Source organism: Budorcas taxicolor, chromosome 19 (genome assembly GCF_023091745.1).
Source record: "Budorcas taxicolor isolate Tak-1 chromosome 19, Takin1.1, whole genome shotgun sequence".
NCBI classification, from domain to species: Eukaryota; Metazoa; Chordata; class Mammalia; order Artiodactyla; family Bovidae; genus Budorcas; species Budorcas taxicolor.
In genome coordinates, this window is record NC_068928.1 from 44702897 (window position 1) to 44722559 (window position 19663).

Genomic DNA, 19663 nt, shown 5'->3' on the forward strand with positions numbered 1-19663 from the left:
CTCCCTGAACTCCTAACAGAGCCAGAGGATGGAGGCCTGACTGGCAGCCCCTGGACCCCACAGGCCCCTCTGCCATCCCCATCAAAGGCTGAGCTCACTCCCAGTGCCAGGGTCCCTTACCTGTCCCCGCAGGTCCCGACTCTGCCTCTTGGTCAGTTTGGCGGTGATGTCCACCATCCTGTCCCCTCTGAGCTGCTGGGATGCAGCCCTGGGAAGGCTTTGGGGGTGGAGTTAAGGGGCACAACCCCAGGACTGGCACAGGGCAACAGGGAAACAAGAAGTTGCCTTGAGATGGCGGGAGGCTGAGCCTCCAGCCCATTTCCTGTCAGGGCTGCGGAAGTGCTGCCTGAGACGGAGGCTGCCTGAGACAGGGTGGGGGTGCCTCCGGTCGGGGGTATTTTTATGTCCAGGGAAACCGCGGACCACCCCACTCAGTGCTCTGATTACCAGTGAGTTCTGAATCCCAGGCCCAGACATAGCCATGGGGCAGGCTTCACGGAGGATGGCATTAGGCCCATGGGTTGGGGAAGGGTGGGCTGCACAGATGGGGGCTGCCAGAGGGGGCAGCCGGAGCCTGAGCTGCCGGAGACTGGACAATGAGTGGCCATCGACTCCCCTAAGGCCCAAGGATGTGATGGAAAAGAGGAAGCTTGTATGTGAAGAGGCAGGGGGGAGTATCTCAAAGAGGAAGGGGTTTGGGCAGATATGGTCTCAGAGGGAGCTGGGTCTGGATCCCTCCAGCCACGTGGAGGACCGGAGGGGTTCTGACCACACCGCCATCTACCCGCCTGACCGCCTGGGTCTGCCTCCTGCAACCTTGGTCACCAGACGCCTGTGTGCACCCCTGCCAGCGTGCGCACACACATGCACAAGTATGCCCAGGCCCCTTCCCCACTCTCCATGGACCAGGGAGAGGGGGCATGGACTAGTCTCCCATCCTACCCTGAGAGCTTCCTTCTAGCCTCTTGTCTCTTCACTCCTCAGCAGGTGGGTGCTCACAGAGGACAGACACAGCCTGTCCTGGGTGAGAAACTGTGTTCTGTCCTCCAAGCCCTTGGGTCCATCTTGTCTTCATTAACCCCCTCAGAGGTGCTTCCTCCTCAGCCCCATGTGCCCACCACTGCGCTCTGGCAGTGGCTAAACAGGAAGCTCTGACCTTTACCCTTCCACCAGGATCCCAGGGCCCTCATCTCACATATCAGTCATCCTCTAGCTCCAAGCCCTGACTCTCCTTCCTCCCCGGCCCACATCCCGGGGGCTCTCCTCCCCTGCATCCACTGTGGGCTCAGCATGGGGACACCCAAGTAGAGCCAGGCCTGGCATGGATTCGGGGTGTGGGACACTTGGGAAGCCCCATCCAGAGCAAGTCTGGGGCCTGTGCCCTACTCTGCCCTCAGAGTTCCAGTACTGCCTCTCTACCATCCCCTGCGCCCCAATCTAGAAGCCAGTGGCCCAGAGACACACTAACCACCACCCCCCCCCCCCCCCCGAGAGACCTGGAGTTCCTCACCCTTGTTACACATATGACACGTCACTTTGTCTCCACCTGGAGGGCCAGGAGACACACACACACACACACACACACACACAGAGCCACCTAGAGAGGTGCAGCCAAGCCGGAAGACAGATGGGAAGAGCCACTGTAAATTCCAGGGCAGCTGAGCCACTAGGGAGGAGCTGGGTGGGGAAGGCAGAGAGGAGGACTGGCGTGGGAACCCAGGCCCTCGGCACTGCCCTGCAGGTGCAACGGGGGAGCAGCGTCTGCTTGTGGCAGGAACCAGGAGCGACAGGGTCTCCCCGAGGCAGAGGCCAGGAGTGACAGTGGCGGGAGGGGACTGGGACCACAGGAAAGGCAGCCAGCACCCCGCCCGCTGTCCCTCCTCCGTAAGAGGCCTGGCTCCCACACCTGAGCTCCCCCCCTGGGCTCTGGCCCCACCCTTCAGGGATGGAGCCAGCCCCACACAGATCCGGCCAGTCTGGGTTACCGAGGAGGCTGCCCCTCCCCCAGTGAGAGGAGGTGGTGACAACGGTGGCGGCTCCCCGCGGGGTCCTCCTCGGTGGCCACAACCTCACGCCTCCAGAGGCACATGCTGGGGGAGGAACAGAAGAAGCCAGCAGCACCTCACCCATCTTCCCCAAACCCTCACTGAAGTGTCGGGTCAGGAGCAGGTGCAACCAGAAAATCCCTTCCGCTCTCTGGAGCCAGAGGCAAGGGAAATGCCTGCAGACCAGTGACTTGGCCCAAGGACTGGCTAGAGGGGCTGGATGGAGGAGGGTGGGCAGGTCCTCCTTGGCTGACTCTGGGCCTGAGAGCCTGCTTTCTGCCATCCAGCTGGAGTGGGGTGGGGGTGGGGGGGTGGGGGGGTTGGAGGTGGGGTGGAAATGAATGGTGATCTTTGCCCCCAGGGACTTAGCCGAGTACAGAACCACCCCAGGTCTGGCGTCTGCCCCTCCTCTGAGCACGCCTTCTCCAGGACAGAGTCCAGGTCTCACTCCGTACCCACCCCTAACCCAGAGCCACGCTGTCACCAACGTGCTGTGGGGAGGCTGGGGGTCAGCCAGCCGGGGTTCTCAAACCTTAGACTACAGGTAGCCATGCCTGGCCCCGCCCCCTGGAGGCATCTAGTGTGATGAGATTCCAATGGTAAATGACCTGGGGTGAGGTTCTTCTCCTGGAATTGGGGCAGAAGCTCCGTTCAATTAAAAGGAAATAAGAATAGAGCTGGAGTCCAGAAACCTGGTATCTTGTGTAGACTCCACCTCGGTTTCTTTCTGGGAGACCCGTGGGATCTCTGGGCCTCAGTCTCTTTATTCAACAGGTTGCCATTCTCTCCTCTCTCGTAGGGTTGGTTGGTGTGAAGGAGCCAAGCTGATGCCCTAGTTCCCACCCCACTTGCAGTCTTGGGGAAGAGAGCAGCGTTACATTTCTGCTTTTCTTGACTTTGGGTTTTGATTGAGTGCCCTTGGTTTTGGACTCTGCCCCTAGCCTCTTGGTGACCTTGAGAAGCTGTCTGGTTGGCCTGCTCCTCCAGGGTGAGGCCTGGGGTGGAGCCCCTTCACCACTCACCACCCGCTGGGGTCTGAGTAAGGCTGGCAGACACCCAGGAGGTCTCCTGCTGCTGGGCCAGGAGGAATCAGAAGTGGTCTGTTGGACTTCCCTGGTGGTCCAGTGGTTAAGAATCCACCTGCCAGTGCAGAGGACATGGGCTCGATCCCTGGTCTGGGAAGATTCCATGTGCCATGGGGCAACTAAGCCCATGTGCTACAACTACTGTAGCCTGCAAGAGAAGCCACGCAGAGAAGCCGAGCACAGGGATTAGAGAGTGGACCCTAATCACCACAGCTAGAGCAAGCCTGCACACAGCAATGAAGACCCAGTGCAGCCAAAACAATTAACTAGTGAAAAAGAAATGGTCTGTCAAGGACCCTCCTGAGCCAACCTCAGGAGGTGGGACACTGTGACAGGGTGGTCATCTTCTGCCGCCCCCTCCAGCCAATCTGCACCTGTGCTCACCTTTCCTTCTCCCTCCCCTGGGGAGCCCCCTGGGGGCTCAGGGTCCGCCCGTCCAAGCCGACCTACCCAACCTGAGCCCTGGGAACCCAAGTGACTCTCATCTGCTCAGGAGTTGCCTCATCTCAAATCTCCAGTCCCATCCACCTGACTGCCTTTGTCCCTTTGGCATTTCAACAAACTCAAGGCCTCTCCACCTTGGGGGAAAAAAAAGTGTGCCCCTGGTGAAGGAGGAAACAGAACAGGCTCTATCTTGAAAGCAGGACTCCATCTTGGGCCCGACTGTGGACTTTGAGCCACACTCTCTACGGTATGCCCAGTATCTATGGAAATGACATACCAAATGGAAAACCAGGTCCCCCGGAAGGAAGAGTCCCAAGTCTCTCCCTCGGCTAAAAGAGTACCCTAATCATCTGTGTCACTGAACAGAATCACACATTCTATTATGTTTATTGGGGTATGACCGCAAGCCTATTGATAATTGTCCACTGTTAACTACCTAGGCTTAAGGCATATGAATCACAGGTTAACTTAGATTGTATCTTTCTTTTTCCTTTGTTTAGACTAGGTTCAGGGAATTTGGGGAGGTGGGTTTGGGCACGTATGCTTAGGGTATATAAGGCTTTCACGAAAACGGGGTCCTTGGCTAAGAGGAGACTCTGCCTCGGGCCCGCCGGTGTAATAAAACTACACTATCTTCACTGTCCTTCTGAGTGAGTTTGTTTCCCAGAATGCGTGGCTACAACCCTGGAACCAGCCCTCCCCTCCTGTTCAGAGCCAACTTCTCAAAGGAGTCTGTTCACCTAGCATCTCGCCATCTGCTCTCTCAGACCTCCAGCCCCTCGCTCAGGTCTCCTACAACCTCCTCAAGGGCAAGTTTGGTCCTAGTCTGGCCTGGCTCCTCTCGTAAGTAGTCTGTATCATCCTCTCACTCCTGGATGCCTCAGGCTACGGCCTCTTGCCCGTCTCCTGGGTGCTTGCTATCTCATCTCTGCTTCTCACCCGACTGTCCTGGGAAAGCTCAACCCACTTTATTGGGTTAACAACTTTCAACTGTATCTTCAGGTTGAGCGATCCAACTGCCCGGGGAAGTCCTTGAAAAGATACTGAAAAAAAGCCACTGAAAAGATACACAAACTGAGTTCATCTTCCTCCTTCTCCCCATCCCAGCATCACCTCTGGTGCTCAAGCAGAGACCTAGAGTCACCGTTGATTCCTGCTTCTCTTGTCTCATCTGTCTCAGAGTCCTGGCGACCCTACTTATGGAAACCTTTCAGACTCACCAGTCCCCGGGTAACACCAGGGTTAGAGGAACATGGGAACATCACCACAGGAAGCCAACATTCAAATCTAAAACAGACATTCTGGGATGTCTCTGGTGGTCCAGTGGCTGGAACTTCGAATTCCCGATGCAGGGGGCCTGAGTTCGATCCCCGGTCAGGAAACTAGATTCCACGTGCCACAACTAAGAGTTCACGTGCTGCAACTAAAGATTTCATGTGCTTCAACTAAATATTCCGCAGGTCACAACTAAAAAAGGTCTCAAATGCGGCAAGGCAGATTGAAGGTGCCACGCACCCACTACTGTTGGTGCAGCCAAATAAATAAATATTTTAAGAATAAATAAAACAGACATTCCACAGGACAACTGGTCTGGTCTCTTTGTGTCAGGGCAGAAGGAAAAGGAAGGGGTTGTCTAGGGAGAGTTCAACTAAATGCAATGAATGCATAGGATTGGATCCTGGTTTGAACGGGCTATAAGAGACTTGTCTTAGGATAATGGGGAAAATTTTACTATGGCCTGAATCTTAGACTATATTAAGGCATTAATGTAATGGTATCATGGTTACAGAGAAGAAGATCATTTTTAGGAGATGCATGCTGAAGTTTTCAAGTGAAGTGAAGTGAAAGTCGCTCAGTCATGTCCGACTCTTTTCGAGTCTATGGAATTCTCCAGGCCAGAATACTGGAGTTGGGTAGCCAATCCCTTCTCCAGGGGATTTTCCCAACCCAGGGATTGAACCCAGGTGTCCCTCATTGCAGGTGGATTATTTACCAGCTGAGCCACAAGAGAAGCCCAAGAATACTGGAGTGGGTAGCCTATCCCTTCTCCAGGGGATCTTCCCGACCCAGGAATCGAACCGTGGGCTCCTGCATTGCAGGAGGATTCTTTACCAACTGAGCTATCAGGGAAGCCCTGATATCAGGTAAGTTTTCAAGGGTGAAATATAATGAAGCCTGGAATTTACAACTTTTATAATTTTATTCTTGGCAAAGAATATAGAACAAACATGGAAAATAGTCATTGTTGAATCTAGGTAATAGGTATAATTATATTCATGTCAGTATTCTCTTTTACTTTTTCATATGATTGAAAAATTTCATAATAAAAGGCAAGGAAAAAACCTTCAAATTTCTTTTTTAACTCTTCTGCATCCTCAGTGTTACTACTCCGCAAGGTATTCATTATTTCTTATCTGAAAACAGACCAGCCCTTCCAGCTCCCCCCTACTCCCAACCTATCACAAAGGAAGTTCTCTCCCTTTAAGATACAGTTCTGGGGCCAAGGATTCTGGGAATATGGCAGCTTAAACATGCCCTGCTTCTCTTCCCCTCTTAACTGCTACCCTCTACTGCCCAAACCAAGTAGGGGCTGGGGAAGATGAATGGGCAGGACCTGGCTGGCACAGGTGAGAGGCCCTGAGACAGGCTGGGACCTGGGAAATCCTGGGGCAAACTGTGCCTGGCATGGGACCCTGGAGTGAAGGCAAGATGAGCCTTGTCCAGACCCCTTGCTCCCAGGAGCTGATGGGGAGCCAAGTAGGTGGGCCAAGTAGCCTCTGTGCTTACTCTAGAGACCCCCACGAAGGGGGGCGTTCTAGCATCTCACCTCCAGTCCTGATGAGCAAAGATATATGACCAACATCACTCCTTTGACGGGGCTGGAGAGAGGTGGAACAAACAGAGCTACCCAACAGGCCACTGCTATCAGACCCCAGCATGACTAGGACTCAGGACACACTAAAGACACCATCACAAATCATGGCGGGAAGAACCTGTCATAGTAAAGGGGGATGGGACAACTGGGTGACCATCCAGAAAAAAAAAAGATAATTAAAGATGAGTCTATACCTTATTCTGTCCACTCAGACATACCCCTAAGATTCAGATGTTAAAAGTGAAGACATAACAATACTCAGGGAGGAAAATATGAGCAAAATTCTCTACTTTAAAAAAAAAAAAAAGCCTTTCTAACAAAGGCTCTAAATCTAAACGCCATAAGATAAGTGGTTTATACACTTGGCTACACAAACGCATTTCAAGAAAACTTGAGTGGTGAAAAAGTATCAATAGCAAAGCCAAAAAATGAACTTTGACAAGGGAGTACAACTCATGTAATAGACAAAGGGCTATTTTCCCCATAGAAGGACCACCTAGAAATCAAAAAAAAAAAAAAAAAAAAAAGACCAATAACTTAATATATAAATGAGCCAAGGACAGAAACAGACCATTCACAGAAAAATAGAAACAAATAGTCCTCAGATACATAAAAAGATGCTCATTCTCACTGGAAAGAGAAATGCAAACTCAAGCTACCTTAAGATAATGTATTTTAGGATCAGATTGGCAGAAAACAAAATTTTGATGACAGTTGGCAAGGCTGAGGGGAGACAGGTGTGTTCATTTGTGTTGGTGGGAGAGCAAATTGATGTAAGCCCTGAATGCAGAAATTTGTCAACATCTAAAAAATGCCTACTGTTTACCCTTTGCCCCAGCAATTGTACTTTTGGGATTTCACTGCAGTTTATCTGTACAGGTTTAAAAGATTATTTATTATAATGTTGTTTTTAATAGCAAAAGATAGGACACAATCCAAGTGTCCATCAACAGTGGACTGGTTAAATTATTTATGCTACATCCCTACGATGGGAAAGCATGTAGCTATAAGGAAGGATACTCTCTATGTACAAGCTCCAAGGCACATGGTTAAATCAAAAAGGCAAAAAAATAAAAAACAAGATCTCCTGCATACTATCTTTGTGTAAGACAGAAAATAATCAATATATTATACTAGTCTGTGTTTGCAGAAAGCAACTTTGAGAGAACAGAGGAAGAATTGGTTTAAGTGGTAACTTTTCAGCTGATAAAGAACAGGGCAAGGAAAATGATGTGTATGAGAATTATTGTTATATACTTTTTAATGCTTTGATTAAAAAAAAACACATAAGCATATAACCTAGTTTAAAAGAAAAAACGCATACCTTGAGGCTATTGGCAAGATAGAGGGCTGGAAAATATAATTACAATGTGAACAACAAGAAGAAAAAACTCTCTGAGATTCAAGTAAGGCACAAAAGAAGAAGAAAAGGACTGCTTTAGAACTTTAAAATAAATATATTGTTGTACTACTAATTGGAGGAGAAGATAGTTACTCTTGATATTCAAATATGTGGCCTGGGAGATCAAGCAGAAAAAATATCTCAAACCTCAGAGCAAAAGCACATAGAGATGGAAGTAAAGAGGGAGATTCAGCCAGGAGAGCCAACATGCAGAAGAAAAAGGAAAAGAGACAAGAGTCACTTTAACAAGTAGATTTCCCCAAGCTGAAAAGCAGATCCGAGTCTACAGACTGGCAGGGCTCTGAGAGTTCCAGATGGGTCGCTGAGAAAGAGAGTCCTCATCACACACACGCTGCAGAACACACTGGATTAGGAACTGCAGGGAAAAGCAGAAGCCACTAATGATGGGGAAAGTACAGAAGGACAAGAGATTAACAGAAGGAGAAAAAAGGGAATCAATAGCAACCTCATCGAAGGGGGAAAGAATGCCACAAGGTAAACCAATAAATGTGACATAAACCACTAGTAACAAAATCAAGGACAGTGTACCAACTGTTAAATGAAATGTGAACAGACTGAATTATCCCATTAAGAGACAGCTTGGGTGTAAAAAGCAGTGATATGATACACACAAGAAATATGCTTTTTTTTTTAATGAAAAAATGAGAATGGTTGAAAATAATAGTACACAGAGAGATACAAGCAAGTGAAAAGCTTAAACCTGAAATTCTACCTTTCTGTTATTAATATGGTCATGCTTCCTTTTTATTTCATTTCATTTTAACCCTTTCACTTGCTGGTATCTCTCTGTGTCCTTTATTTTCAACCATTATTATTATTACTATTATTTTAAAGAAGGCTGAGTGTTGAAGAATTGATGCTTCTGAACTGTGGTATTAGAGAAGACTCTTGAGAGAGGCAATGGCAATGGCAATGGCATCCCACTCCAGTACTCTTGCCTGGAGAATCCCAGGGACAGAGGAGCCTGGTGGGCTGCAGTCCATGGGGTCGCTAAGAGTCGGACACCACTGAGCGACTTCACTTTCACTTACCACTTTCACGCACTGGAGAAGGAAATAGTAACCCACTCCAGTGTTCTTGCCTAGAGAGTCCCAGGGACGGGGGAGCCTGGTGGGCTGCCGTCTATGGGCTCACACAGAGTCGGACATGACTGAAGCGACTTTGCAGTTGAGAGTCCCTTGGACTGCAAGATCAAATCAGTCAATCCTAAAGGAAATCAATCCTGAATATTCATTGGAAGGACTGATGCTGAAGCTGAAGTTCAAATACTTTGGCCACCTGGTGCGAAGATCTGACTCATTAGAAAAGACCCTGATGCTGGGAAAGATTGAAGACAGGAGGAGAAGGGGATGACAGAGGATGAGATGTTTGGATGGCATCACCGACTTAGTGATGAGCAAGCTCTGGGAGATGGTGATGGACTGGCAAGACTGGTGTGCTGCAGTATATGGGGTTGCAAAGAGTCAGACACAGCTGAGCTACTGAGCAACAGGCACTAAGCAAGATAAAAAGGGATATAACATACTGATACAAAGGCACAGTTTGTGATGACAGGACAATCAAACTCTGTATGCTCCCAATAGCATTATAGTTAAATAGAAAAAGCGAAAAACTATTACAAGTACGAGAAAAGGGCTTCTCTGGTGGTCCAGTGGTTAAGAATCCCCCTGCCAATGCAGGGGACATGGGTTTGATCCCTGGTCTGGGAAGATCCCACGTGCCGTGGAGCAACTAAGCCCACGCGCCATAACTACTGAGCCCACTCTCTATAGCCCATGCACCGCAAACAAGAGAAGCCCCCACTGTGGGAAGCCAGTGCACCACAATGAAGAGTAGCCTCCACTCATCACTAGAGAAAGCCTGTGCGCAGCAAGGAAGACCCAGTACAACCGAAAATAAAAATAAATGAATAAATAAATCTTTTTTTAAAAAAGTACATGAAGCACTTTATAGAGAGAATCTGAGACGGAGATTTAATAAGCCTCTATCAGAATCAGAACAAAAGAAGAAAAGAAGTATATAAAGAAACTGTATTTGAATAATCAATAAACTTGATTTGATACATATGGAACCTTACATCCCTTAAGTATACAAAAATATTTGTATAGAAAATATACAGGGACTTCCCTAGGTGGCCCATTGGTTAAGAATCCATCTGTCAATGCAGGGGACATAGGTTTGATCCCTGGTCCAGGAAGATCCCACAGGCAGTGAGCAACTAAGCCCGCAAGGCACGACTAGAGAGTTTGTGTGCCGCCAAGATCCTACAGGACGCAATGAAGATCTGATGCAACCAAAGAAACAAAGAAAATGTACAGGTTTTCTCTGTCTTTGAAAACTTAAAAAATTGTTTCCTAGGCCAGAAGGAAATCCATTACAAAAGTGGAGCTTTTACAAATCTAGAAAAAAGGAACACTTCCCTGGCAAAATAAAAAACTGCCAAAAATAAATTTAAAAATGACATGGCCAAAATTAGCAAACCAGTGGAAAACCTAAAAAGACTAATTACCATTGATGAGCAAAATTAATAAATAAAATCTGCCACTGACAAAGCACCAGGTCCAGAAGGTTTCTCAGGAGGCTGAATTGTAGATGCCGTTAGATTTCACCTCTGAGATCACCTCCTTGGACAGTATTGTAGATTTCCCTCTCGCCTGAGAGATGTGGGATGGAGGCGGGTGTGCTCCTTGCACGTGTGCCCCATAGCACCCTGCATTGGAATTCACCACAGAATAGTGTAACTGTCATTTATTTGTCAGTCGCTCCTTCTGGAATGTAAGCTACCTTCAGGCAGGGACCACGTCTGATTTTTCATTGTTTCCAGTGCCTGGTAGCATTACCTGCTTTTTACTGAATCAAGAGATGTGGAAGCGCAAAAGTGCATCATAAATGTCAGCATACACTGAGACAACGCTATGTCTGTAAAACTCCCCAACATGTAAGCCTAGGAAAGCAGAATGGATGGAGAGAAACCAAAACCCCGAATCATTAGATTTAAATCCCCCTCATTATCCAAATGTTTGTAATGGGGTTAAACTATCTTTATGGGCTTTCCTGGTGGCTCAGATGGTAAAGAATCTGCCTACAATGAGGGAGACCTGGGTTTTATCCCTGGGTGGGGAAGATCCCCTGGAGGGGGGTATGGCAACCCACCCCAGTATTCTTGCCTAGAGAAACTCCATGGACAGAGGAGCCTGGTGGGCTATAGTCCATGGAGTCACAAAGAGTCGGACACGACTGAGCAACTAAACACACTCACACAAACTATCTTTATAGGGGGAACGTGCGTGCTCCCTCGCTTCAGTCGTGTCTGACTCTGCAGTCCCACGGACTGTAGCCCTCCAGGGTCCTCTGTCCATGGGATTCTCCAGGCAGAATGTGAAGGGAAAGTGAAAGTCCCTCAACGCGTGTGACTCTTTGTGACCCCATGGACTATACAGTCCATGGCATTCTCCAGGCCAGAATACTGGAGTGGGCAGCCTTTCCCTTCTCCAGGGGATCTTCCCAACCCAGGGATCGATCCCAGGTCTACCGCATAGCAGGCAGATTCTTTACCCGCTGAACCACAAGGGAACTGGTGGGTATTCTCCAGGCAATACACCCCATGCCCTCCTTCAGGGGATCTTCCCCACCCAGGGGTTGAATCCATGTCTGCTATGGCTGCAGGTGGATTCTTTACGCTGAGCCACTGGGGAAGCCATTATCGGGGAAACAGTAATTTGCAAATTCAGACCAGGCAACGATCCTCCAGTTGCATAATGAGGAAGGAAGATGGCTGGCAGGATTGGAGGCAGGCCCCTCTCGGGCCCAAGTGCCTGCAGCCTCTAGGACAGACGCGAAGCCTAGGCACATGCCCCTGACCTGCTCCCCTTCATGCTCGCTGCGGACCTCCAGGCAGGGGAAGGAGAGATGCAGGGCGGCGGCATGGAGCCCAGAGCTGGGGCTGGACAGAGGGCCCTGCAGGCCTCACCTCACCAAGGCAGCAGCTCTGGAAATCCCCCAACACCACAATCTTTCCTCAGTTTGGAAACAGAGTCTCTGAATTTGAGCGAGCACCCCTCCCCGGGGCCCAGCCCTAGCAGCCCCATTTCACCGGACACCAACCAACATCAAGTGTCCCTTCACTGCTCCACCTAGTGAAAGTGTTAGTCGCTCAGTCGTGTCCGACTCTTTGCGACCCCACGGGCCGTAGCTCACCAGGCTCCTCTGTCCATGGAGTTCTCTAGGCAAGAATACTGGAGTGAGTAGCCATTCCCTTCTCCAGGGGATCTTCCCCACCCAGGGAATGAATCCCGGTCTCCAGCACTGCGGGCAGATTCTTTACCATCTGAGCCATCAGGGAAGCCCCACCTAGATCCAGCTCCAAATCGCCCCAACACTCTGCCGTGGAACAGTGACTGTGTTCTGATCATCGGGTACCCCGTCATGATCATGGGCTTTCCTGTGCCCAGGACGTGACACTAACCGGCCATGAGGGCTGGCATTTGGTACCACTGCCCATCGTCTCCCACTATAGGATCGACAGCTCCAGGAAGAACAGAGCAAATAGAAATAGGGCGAAGCAAGCTGCGGAGCTCAGGGAGGAAGTGGAGAGGCTGGTGGGCTTGCCAGGGGATTGTCTCAGGAAGCCTGGGGGCTGAAGGGAGCCAGGTGAGACCCAGGCTGGGGGTGGGGGTAGGGGTGGGGGGACCACCCAGTGACAGTAGCCTGCAGGGCTGGAGGCTGTGCCTTTCTACCTTGGGAACAGTGGGCAGGGAGGGCTCTCAGCGGCCAGCAATGTGGGTAAGCATGGGAGGGGGCGTCCCCTAGGCCATACTCTTTCAGAAACCAGGTCATAGGCTGGGCAGTGGGGCTCTCGGGTCAGCTTGGGGCTGCAGGTGAGTCACGGGGAGGGTGAGTTCAGGCCAGGTGTAAAGAAACCAGCTGGGTCACTCTAGGAGAGCTATCCTAACTGGGCAGTGGGGAGAGCTGTTAGAAGGGAGGGCGGACAAGCGGACACGTGAGTCCCTCTACTTGGCCTCCGCTCTTCTGTTCTGACCACCCCCTCCTTTACAGAAGCCCCCCTCCCGCCAGCTGGTCCCAAAGGGGGATCCCGCTGGGTCTGCCCAAGGCCAGTTCCCTCATCTCGGTCACAGCTCCCTGGGGCTGCCCTTGGAGTCTGTCCCACGGAGTGCGGGGCCGGGATCCAGAGGGGAGGGCAGGGCACGTGGCAGCAGGGGTCACCAGGTGGGTTCTCTTCTGGGGTGGGCTGACGGAATGATCGGGAGGGGACGCAGGAGGGTGTGGGAAAACCGCGTGGCGCGCCCCTCCTCCCCCAGGGTCCCGACTCCAGGGCACATTTCCTGGTCACTCACCGGTCTGGCCGAGGAGGAGGAAGGAGCGCCCGGGGGCTCCTAGCCGTCTGGAAGCTGCTCAGGTGCGGCGCCTCCTGCGCCGTTTGCCTAAGACGCTGCGGACGCTGGGGCTGTGACCCCTTCCTCCCAGTGGCCAATGCCCGGCGGCAGGGGCGGGCTCCAGTTCAGGTGGCCGGCCCGGCCCTTCCCACTTCTGAGTTGTTCTAGGGCGCGGTGGTGACCACACCCTGAAATCCCCGGGGCCGAACGGCCCCTGGCCCAGGGGTGGGCCCTGCAGTCTCCGGGGAGGAGTCACAGAGGCCCCTATCTCACCCGGCTTCCCTGGGTTCCCAGACTGCCTCCTGGCAGCATGTGGCGGGTGGGGGGTGGGGAGGAGCGGTAGAGTCCTCCACTTTCCTCCCCGCCCCCTCTCCCTCCTGGGGCGGGGCGGGGGGGGGGGGTGCTTCTACCTCTCTCTGGGTATTATTGTTTAGTTACCGATTGTGTCCCACCCCATGGACTGCAGCCCGCCAGGCTCCTCTGTCCATGGGATTTCCCAGGCAAGAACACTGGAGCAGGTTGCCATCCCCTTCTCCAGGGAATCCTGGACCAGGGATTGAACGTGTCTCCTGCATTGGCAGGTGGGTCCCTTATCACTGAGCCACCAGGGAAGGCCCTCTACCCTCTCCTGGGACATCTCATTCTCCCACCTCACCATCAGGCGCAGAGAATTCCTGCCTCCTCTCTGCCCCGGTGCCCATGACACGGCTGGGCACATACCGGGCACTCTGAAAGGTGAATACCTGTTTGCCCTGGGCTTGTACTGTCCTTGCTGAGGGGAACGGGGCGGCCAGGCCTGAAAGCCGCCTGGCTGAGACTCAGCCTGGGAGTCAGCGTGGGGTTTGGGGCCTGGAGGAATGCATCTGGTCTTGACACCGCCTCCTCCTGGCTGTGTGACCTTTGGTCAGTCTCTAAACCTCTTTGAACGTCTGTCTGTACTCTGGGCAAGTGTGGGGTGTGCCCAGGCCTGCCTTCCAAGTCACTGGGAATATGAGTTGTTGTTCTTTAAAACATGGAACACTTCATGAACTTCTGTGTCATCCTTGCTCAGGGGCCATGCTAATCCCCTCTGTATTGTTCCAATTTGAATTTATGTGCTGCCAAAGTGAGCAATGGGAGGGTGAGAGCTCACAGGATGAGTGAGAGCTCGTGGAACTGTTAGCCCCTTTGAGACAGGGGCTGTTGCGTCTTCCCAGGCTGTGTGTCCCAGTGGCCAACCCACAGCACGCGCTTACTACGTGCTAGCCCAGCTGGGTGACAGGTGAAATGCCCCATGTGGTAGAGGCTTCTCGCTTCTAGGGGCGCCAGTCCCTGCCTCTGCCAATCCTCCTGCCCTCCTCACCACCCTCTCCCCTTGTCCGATGGTCCACCTATTGGACACTGTCCCCACCTGCTCTGATGACCCTACGTCACCTCCACCCACACATCCCTCCCCCTCCTCCCCTCCCCTTCTCCCCTCCTCCTCCCTCTCCCCCTCCTCCTTCCCCCTTGCTCCCAGCCTCTGCTCCTCACTTCTTTCTCCTGGCATGGAATCTCTTCAACTACCTCCTCGCCATCCTCTGCCTCCCTGTCTTCCTGCCCCTCTCAGGAGATTCTGGGGAGCCCCCACCCAAGATTTACACCCACATCTGGCCACACAGGGTCTCCCCTCTCTGCCTAGCTTCTGAGAATTGTCTACACTCTGCACCTGTGTCCTCAGCCTTCATTCCTCTGACCCTTTGCTTTCTGCCTTCAGCAACCCCTGGACCAGCTCCTGATAAGGTAGCCACTGACCTTCTGGTGGCCGCTTCCAATAAAGCCCAGTGACCTTTATCTCACTTTCTCTTTTCTTCTGGACGCTCCTTGGCTTTTGGGCCAGTGCTCTGCTGCTTTCCCTTCTTGTTCCCTGACTGTTCTTTCCTCTTTCGCTCCTCTCTCCTCCCTCTATCACCCAAACGCTGTAGCCCCAGGGCTGTCTCGAATGCGGTGGCCCCAGGACTGTCTCAGGCACTCTTGTCCACCCCCATCACTCCACTATCGCACGCCGAGGGCCTCCTCCTGGGCAGCAGTCCTAGCTGTCCCGGACTGGAGCCAGGCATGGACAGAGTGGGCATCGCCTCTTTCCCCCACCACCTCCTCCCCAGTATCCAGGCCGCAAACAGCACCACTGCCAGTGCCAGAGGGCACGCTGGGAGGCGAGCTCCTCCTGATATCCTCCTCACCCCCTCAGCCCATTGGCCACCAGGTCCCACCCAGCCTACCTCCCAAATCTCCTGCCACCACTGCGTGCCTGGGAGACCGCAAAGGTCCTCATCATTCTCCAAGGCCCAGCTGCAGGGGTCTTCCCTCAATCCCCTTCCCCTCTCTGCTGAGAGCCTTCCAATAGCTGCAGAATAAAGCCCAAATTCCTGCCGAGAGCCCATGAGTCCCTGCTCAGCAGACACCATCCACTCCCGACCCCACACTCTCATCCCTGAGCCCCACCTGTAAGGTCCCAAAGGTACCACACCTTCTCGCACCTCGCCTTTGCCCACGCGTCTCAGCACCTCGAGTAGCTCCATCACAGACGGCCTGTGCCCCACACTGAAGATCTGTCCCCTCCTGCCAGTCTCCCAACCCAGACAGTGAGCCCCCCAGAGCTGGAGCCGTGCCTCAGTCGCCTTTAGATCCAAAGGCTCACCTGGTGCTTGGCAGGTGTTCCATCAATTCACACTTAGTGAATGGAGGGGGAAAGGTGGGAACTTTCTCCTCCAAGGAGATTACAGGCAGGCTCACGTTTCAGGAAACTCCTTCTCTAAGCGCTGCTGAACAGAGAGCAGGGTGGGACCTCCTTCCCAGGAAGGAACCAACTCCCCTCCTCTGGAGTTTGTCCTGGATGGAGTGTCAAGGGAGGCCGACAGCTGACACTCAAATAAAACATGGCCACAGGGAGCGTGGTCTTATTCCCATTACTCAAGGGAGGAAACAGGACCAGAGATGCTAAGTGACTTGTTGAGGTCACACAGTGAATTAGGGCCAGAGCTGCGACTGAGCAGAGAATCTCGGTGGAAACCCAGGTCTCCGGCAGACACCTCAGTTCCTCCCTGTACAAGCCCTACCCCCTACGCTGATCATCTATGTCCACCTGCTCCTAACACACCACTGCAGCTGCAGAAGCTGGAGGCTCGAGGCGGAGACACTGGCTGCTGGGACTTTTCTTTGAGCTCAGGAGGTACTGGGATCTGGGCGGGAGGCCTTCTCCCACTGTGGTCCTGGGCTCTGCTGTGATGCCCCTTGGGCAGACTTGCAGAGCCTGGGTTCATGGTTAAGGGAGCTGCCTCTCCTTGTCCCTCCTCAGCACATTCCTTAAGGCTCTGGCCCAGGCTCGATGCCAGGAGCTGGGGTTCAGAGAGCAAGGCCAGTCCCCCACCTCCAGAAGGGAGTGCACCTCCAACAGCCAAATAGACATTCCCACCATCACAAGGACAAAGAGTGTGGAGAGGCGCGAGAGCCTGCCGAAGAAACGGAGCGGCGCCGGGGGCAAGGAGAGCAGGCGTGCAGCCATTCCAGAGAAGATGGAATAGATAGATGGTGGGCTGGCAGAGGCGCTTGACGGAAGGGTTTGGCTCCATCACCCTCCACCTCCTCAGCTCTCTCCCCTCAGGGTCCTCGATCTCTTTCCTTGCCCGCCGCACGTTGTTCTCCATTGTGGCCACCAGAGGGCGGGTTGCCCCTTGCAAAAACTAGCGAAGGTGGAGCGGGCCCTCAGCCAGTCTTGGCAGACCGCCTACTACGTGTCAAGCACTTCCACGCTTCACCTCTTTTGAGGCTCTCAACAACTCGAATCCTTTGATATTGTTCTGCGTGTATACAGGAGGGCGGGGGTAATGAAGTGACTCGTTTAGCAGCTGGCAGGTGATCCAGCCGAGTCAAATTCGAGTCTCTATAGCCTCAAATCCAGAACACTGCGCCATAAGAAGACCAGCAGGAGTGAAGACCTGGGGCCTTGCAGAAGGGGACGGTGCGTCCTTCCTCTGGGCATCCCACACTCAGTCTCCGCACGTGGCAGGCATCAATATTTATTATAATCATATTGGGTCCAAAATAGGAAATCAGAGACTCACAAGTTTCAGGAGTCATCTCTCCACCGTTCCCTAGCCTCTTGGTCTAAACGCAAACTGAGACTCTGAGTGAGGAAGTGGATTGCCCATAATTACACAGCCGCAGCAGATGTCAGATGGGGGCCTGTGCACCAACTCCCCGCCCCACACACACATCTTTCCCGGAAAAGTCCCTAAACTTGAAGAAGTCCGGGCCAGCAAAGTATTTTGAGGTTGTAAGAGTTTTTAAAACGTGCCCCTATTTTTAAAATAATATTTAAATATTATTTCAGAAATCCCCAAATTTACATAACCAGGAGGCAAAAAGAACATCCTCACTATAACTGGACTTATTTCTGAAACAAACCCATCGAAATTAAAAAAAAAAAAAAAAGGAACTAAAATGTTGGAACCAGCCAAAAAAAGGAAGCAGACCCCTGACTTTCACATCCATTATCTCCTCCGAAGCCCAAGCTCATGTGAGAAACGCGAGGCAGGTAGAGCCGGCGGCGGCACTCCGCCACCATCCCTTATTTCATTCCAGATGTGTTTTGGAATGGTTTGGATTTTAGAAAGGTAACGGGCCCGCACCTGCTACAGGGGGCATAACGCTCCCAGCAAGGCTTGGGCGGCACCGTATCGGGTTTACTTGAACTTCTACAGCAAAACTTGAATATTCACACTAAATGGGGTATACTAAGGCTGCCCACGGCCGCACATCGGCTCAAGTTAAATTCTGCCATTAACTGAGTTACAGAAGCCCTTTGAGCTCCAGGGAGCTTTGGCATTTGGGAACTGCAGATAAGAAATCTTGAGTGCGCCTATACCCCTCTGGTTTCGTGGTTGAGCAAAGTCAGGCTCGGCGTGAGCGTGTTGGTCAAAGCCGGCAGACACTGCTGCTCCGTCGAGCCGGGACTTAAGGCTCAGGGGGTCTCCCAGCGTCCGGGCTCTTGGAGCGGGGAAGTAACCCCCGCCCCGGTCTCCCCGCTCCCGACTCCCAGTAGCATACCTGCTCCGGCCGCTGCTCCGTCGAGGGGCCGCGCACGTCCTGGATGGCCTCGTAGACGTTCTCGGAGCCGCTGCGCGCCAGGGGCCGCGGGCACACCCATGAGCCGGCCACGCTGCAGGCCTTGAAGCCGCCTCCGCTCCCGAGGAGGCCGGCAGGGGGCGCGGCGGTGCGGGCCAGGTCGTCCAAGGACTGCGCGGGCCGCACCGGCGCCGCGGGCCGCGTGTACAGGCAGGCGGGCGAGCCAGGCGCCAGGCTTCGACGCTGGGTGGCCGCGCCCGGTCGAGCTCGGCCGCACAGGGAGCCCGCGCGGCCCCGGGGCTCGGCGGGGCCGCCGTCGGGTGCGGCGGGCGTCGACGCGCTCACGAAGCGGTAATCATAGGCGAGCGGTTCGGGAGCTGCGGGGCCCTGGAGGGGCGCGGGCGGCGGCGGGGCGGGCGCGGGGTGGCCGAGGGCCGGCAGCTCGCGCACGTACTGCGCCGGCAGATAGAAGGGGCGGCCGCCCGGCTCGCTCCGCACGTGCCACCAGTGCTCGGTGCTGCGGCGCAGCAGTCGGTAGCGCTCGTTGGGCTGGATGGCGACGCGGCGCCCGTCCTTGCCCGTGTACTCGAAGGGATGCTCCACCAGCACGTACACGTCCCCCTCGACGTCCGCCGCCATCGCCGCCGCCGCGTGTCCCTGTGGGCGACGAGGAGGAGGGGCGCGGAGGTGAGGGCCACCGAGAGGGCCGCGCTCCGCACAGGGGAGCCCGAAGACTTCGAGTCCCGAAGCTACAATCGTGTACGTTCGGGCCTCGGTTTTCCTATCTCTAAAACGCGGGGCTTGGATGAAATAATCTCTACGGTTTTAATTCTTACACGCAGCGATGGAATTAAGACAGCCCTTTCATTCTGCGGGCTGGAGTATAAAATTCTATCCCTCGGTGGGGAGATGGTGGCTAACAACGGTCCGGCTTTAAAGCCAGGGAAGCTTTAAGGCTGGTTGGTGGGGACTGCCCGCGATAACCTGGTAGGCTGCAGTTCATGAGGTCGCAAAGAGTCGGACACGACTGAGCGACTTCACTTTCACTTTTCACTTTTATGCATTGGAGAAGGAAATGGCAACCCACTCCAGTGGTCCTGCCTGGAGAATCCCAGGGATGGAGCTTGGTGGGCTGCGGTCTATGGGGTCGCACAGAGTCAGACACGACTGAAGTGACTTAGCAGCAGCAGCCCGCGATAAAGTTGACATCACGTGTGTATAAAAATTGACTGGGCCTCGGTTTCCGCATTTGTAAAGTGGGAAAAATAGCCCATACCTCCATTCTGCCCTGTCCCGACACTTCCAGGAACCCT

General features: G+C 53.2%; 1 protein-coding gene and 1 non-coding gene across 3 annotated transcripts in view; both read right to left on the minus strand.

The window, feature by feature from the left end:
• The window catches only part of ARHGAP27 (Rho GTPase activating protein 27), a 37031-nt gene that overhangs the window by 15276 nt on the left and 2092 nt on the right, over positions 1–19663 (minus strand). For both annotated transcript variants that reach the window (XM_052657138.1, XM_052657136.1), the window contains exon 3: positions 18333–19007. In XM_052657138.1, coding sequence (XP_052513098.1) covers positions 18333–18989 — 657 coding nt within the window. In that variant the 5' untranslated portion in view covers positions 18990–19007. The remainder of the gene's footprint in view (positions 1–18332; positions 19008–19663) is intronic.
• On the minus strand, positions 14272–14378 carry LOC128065806 (U6 spliceosomal RNA). The gene has a single exon (XR_008201175.1). It is a non-coding gene; the product is annotated as a U6 spliceosomal RNA (small nuclear RNA).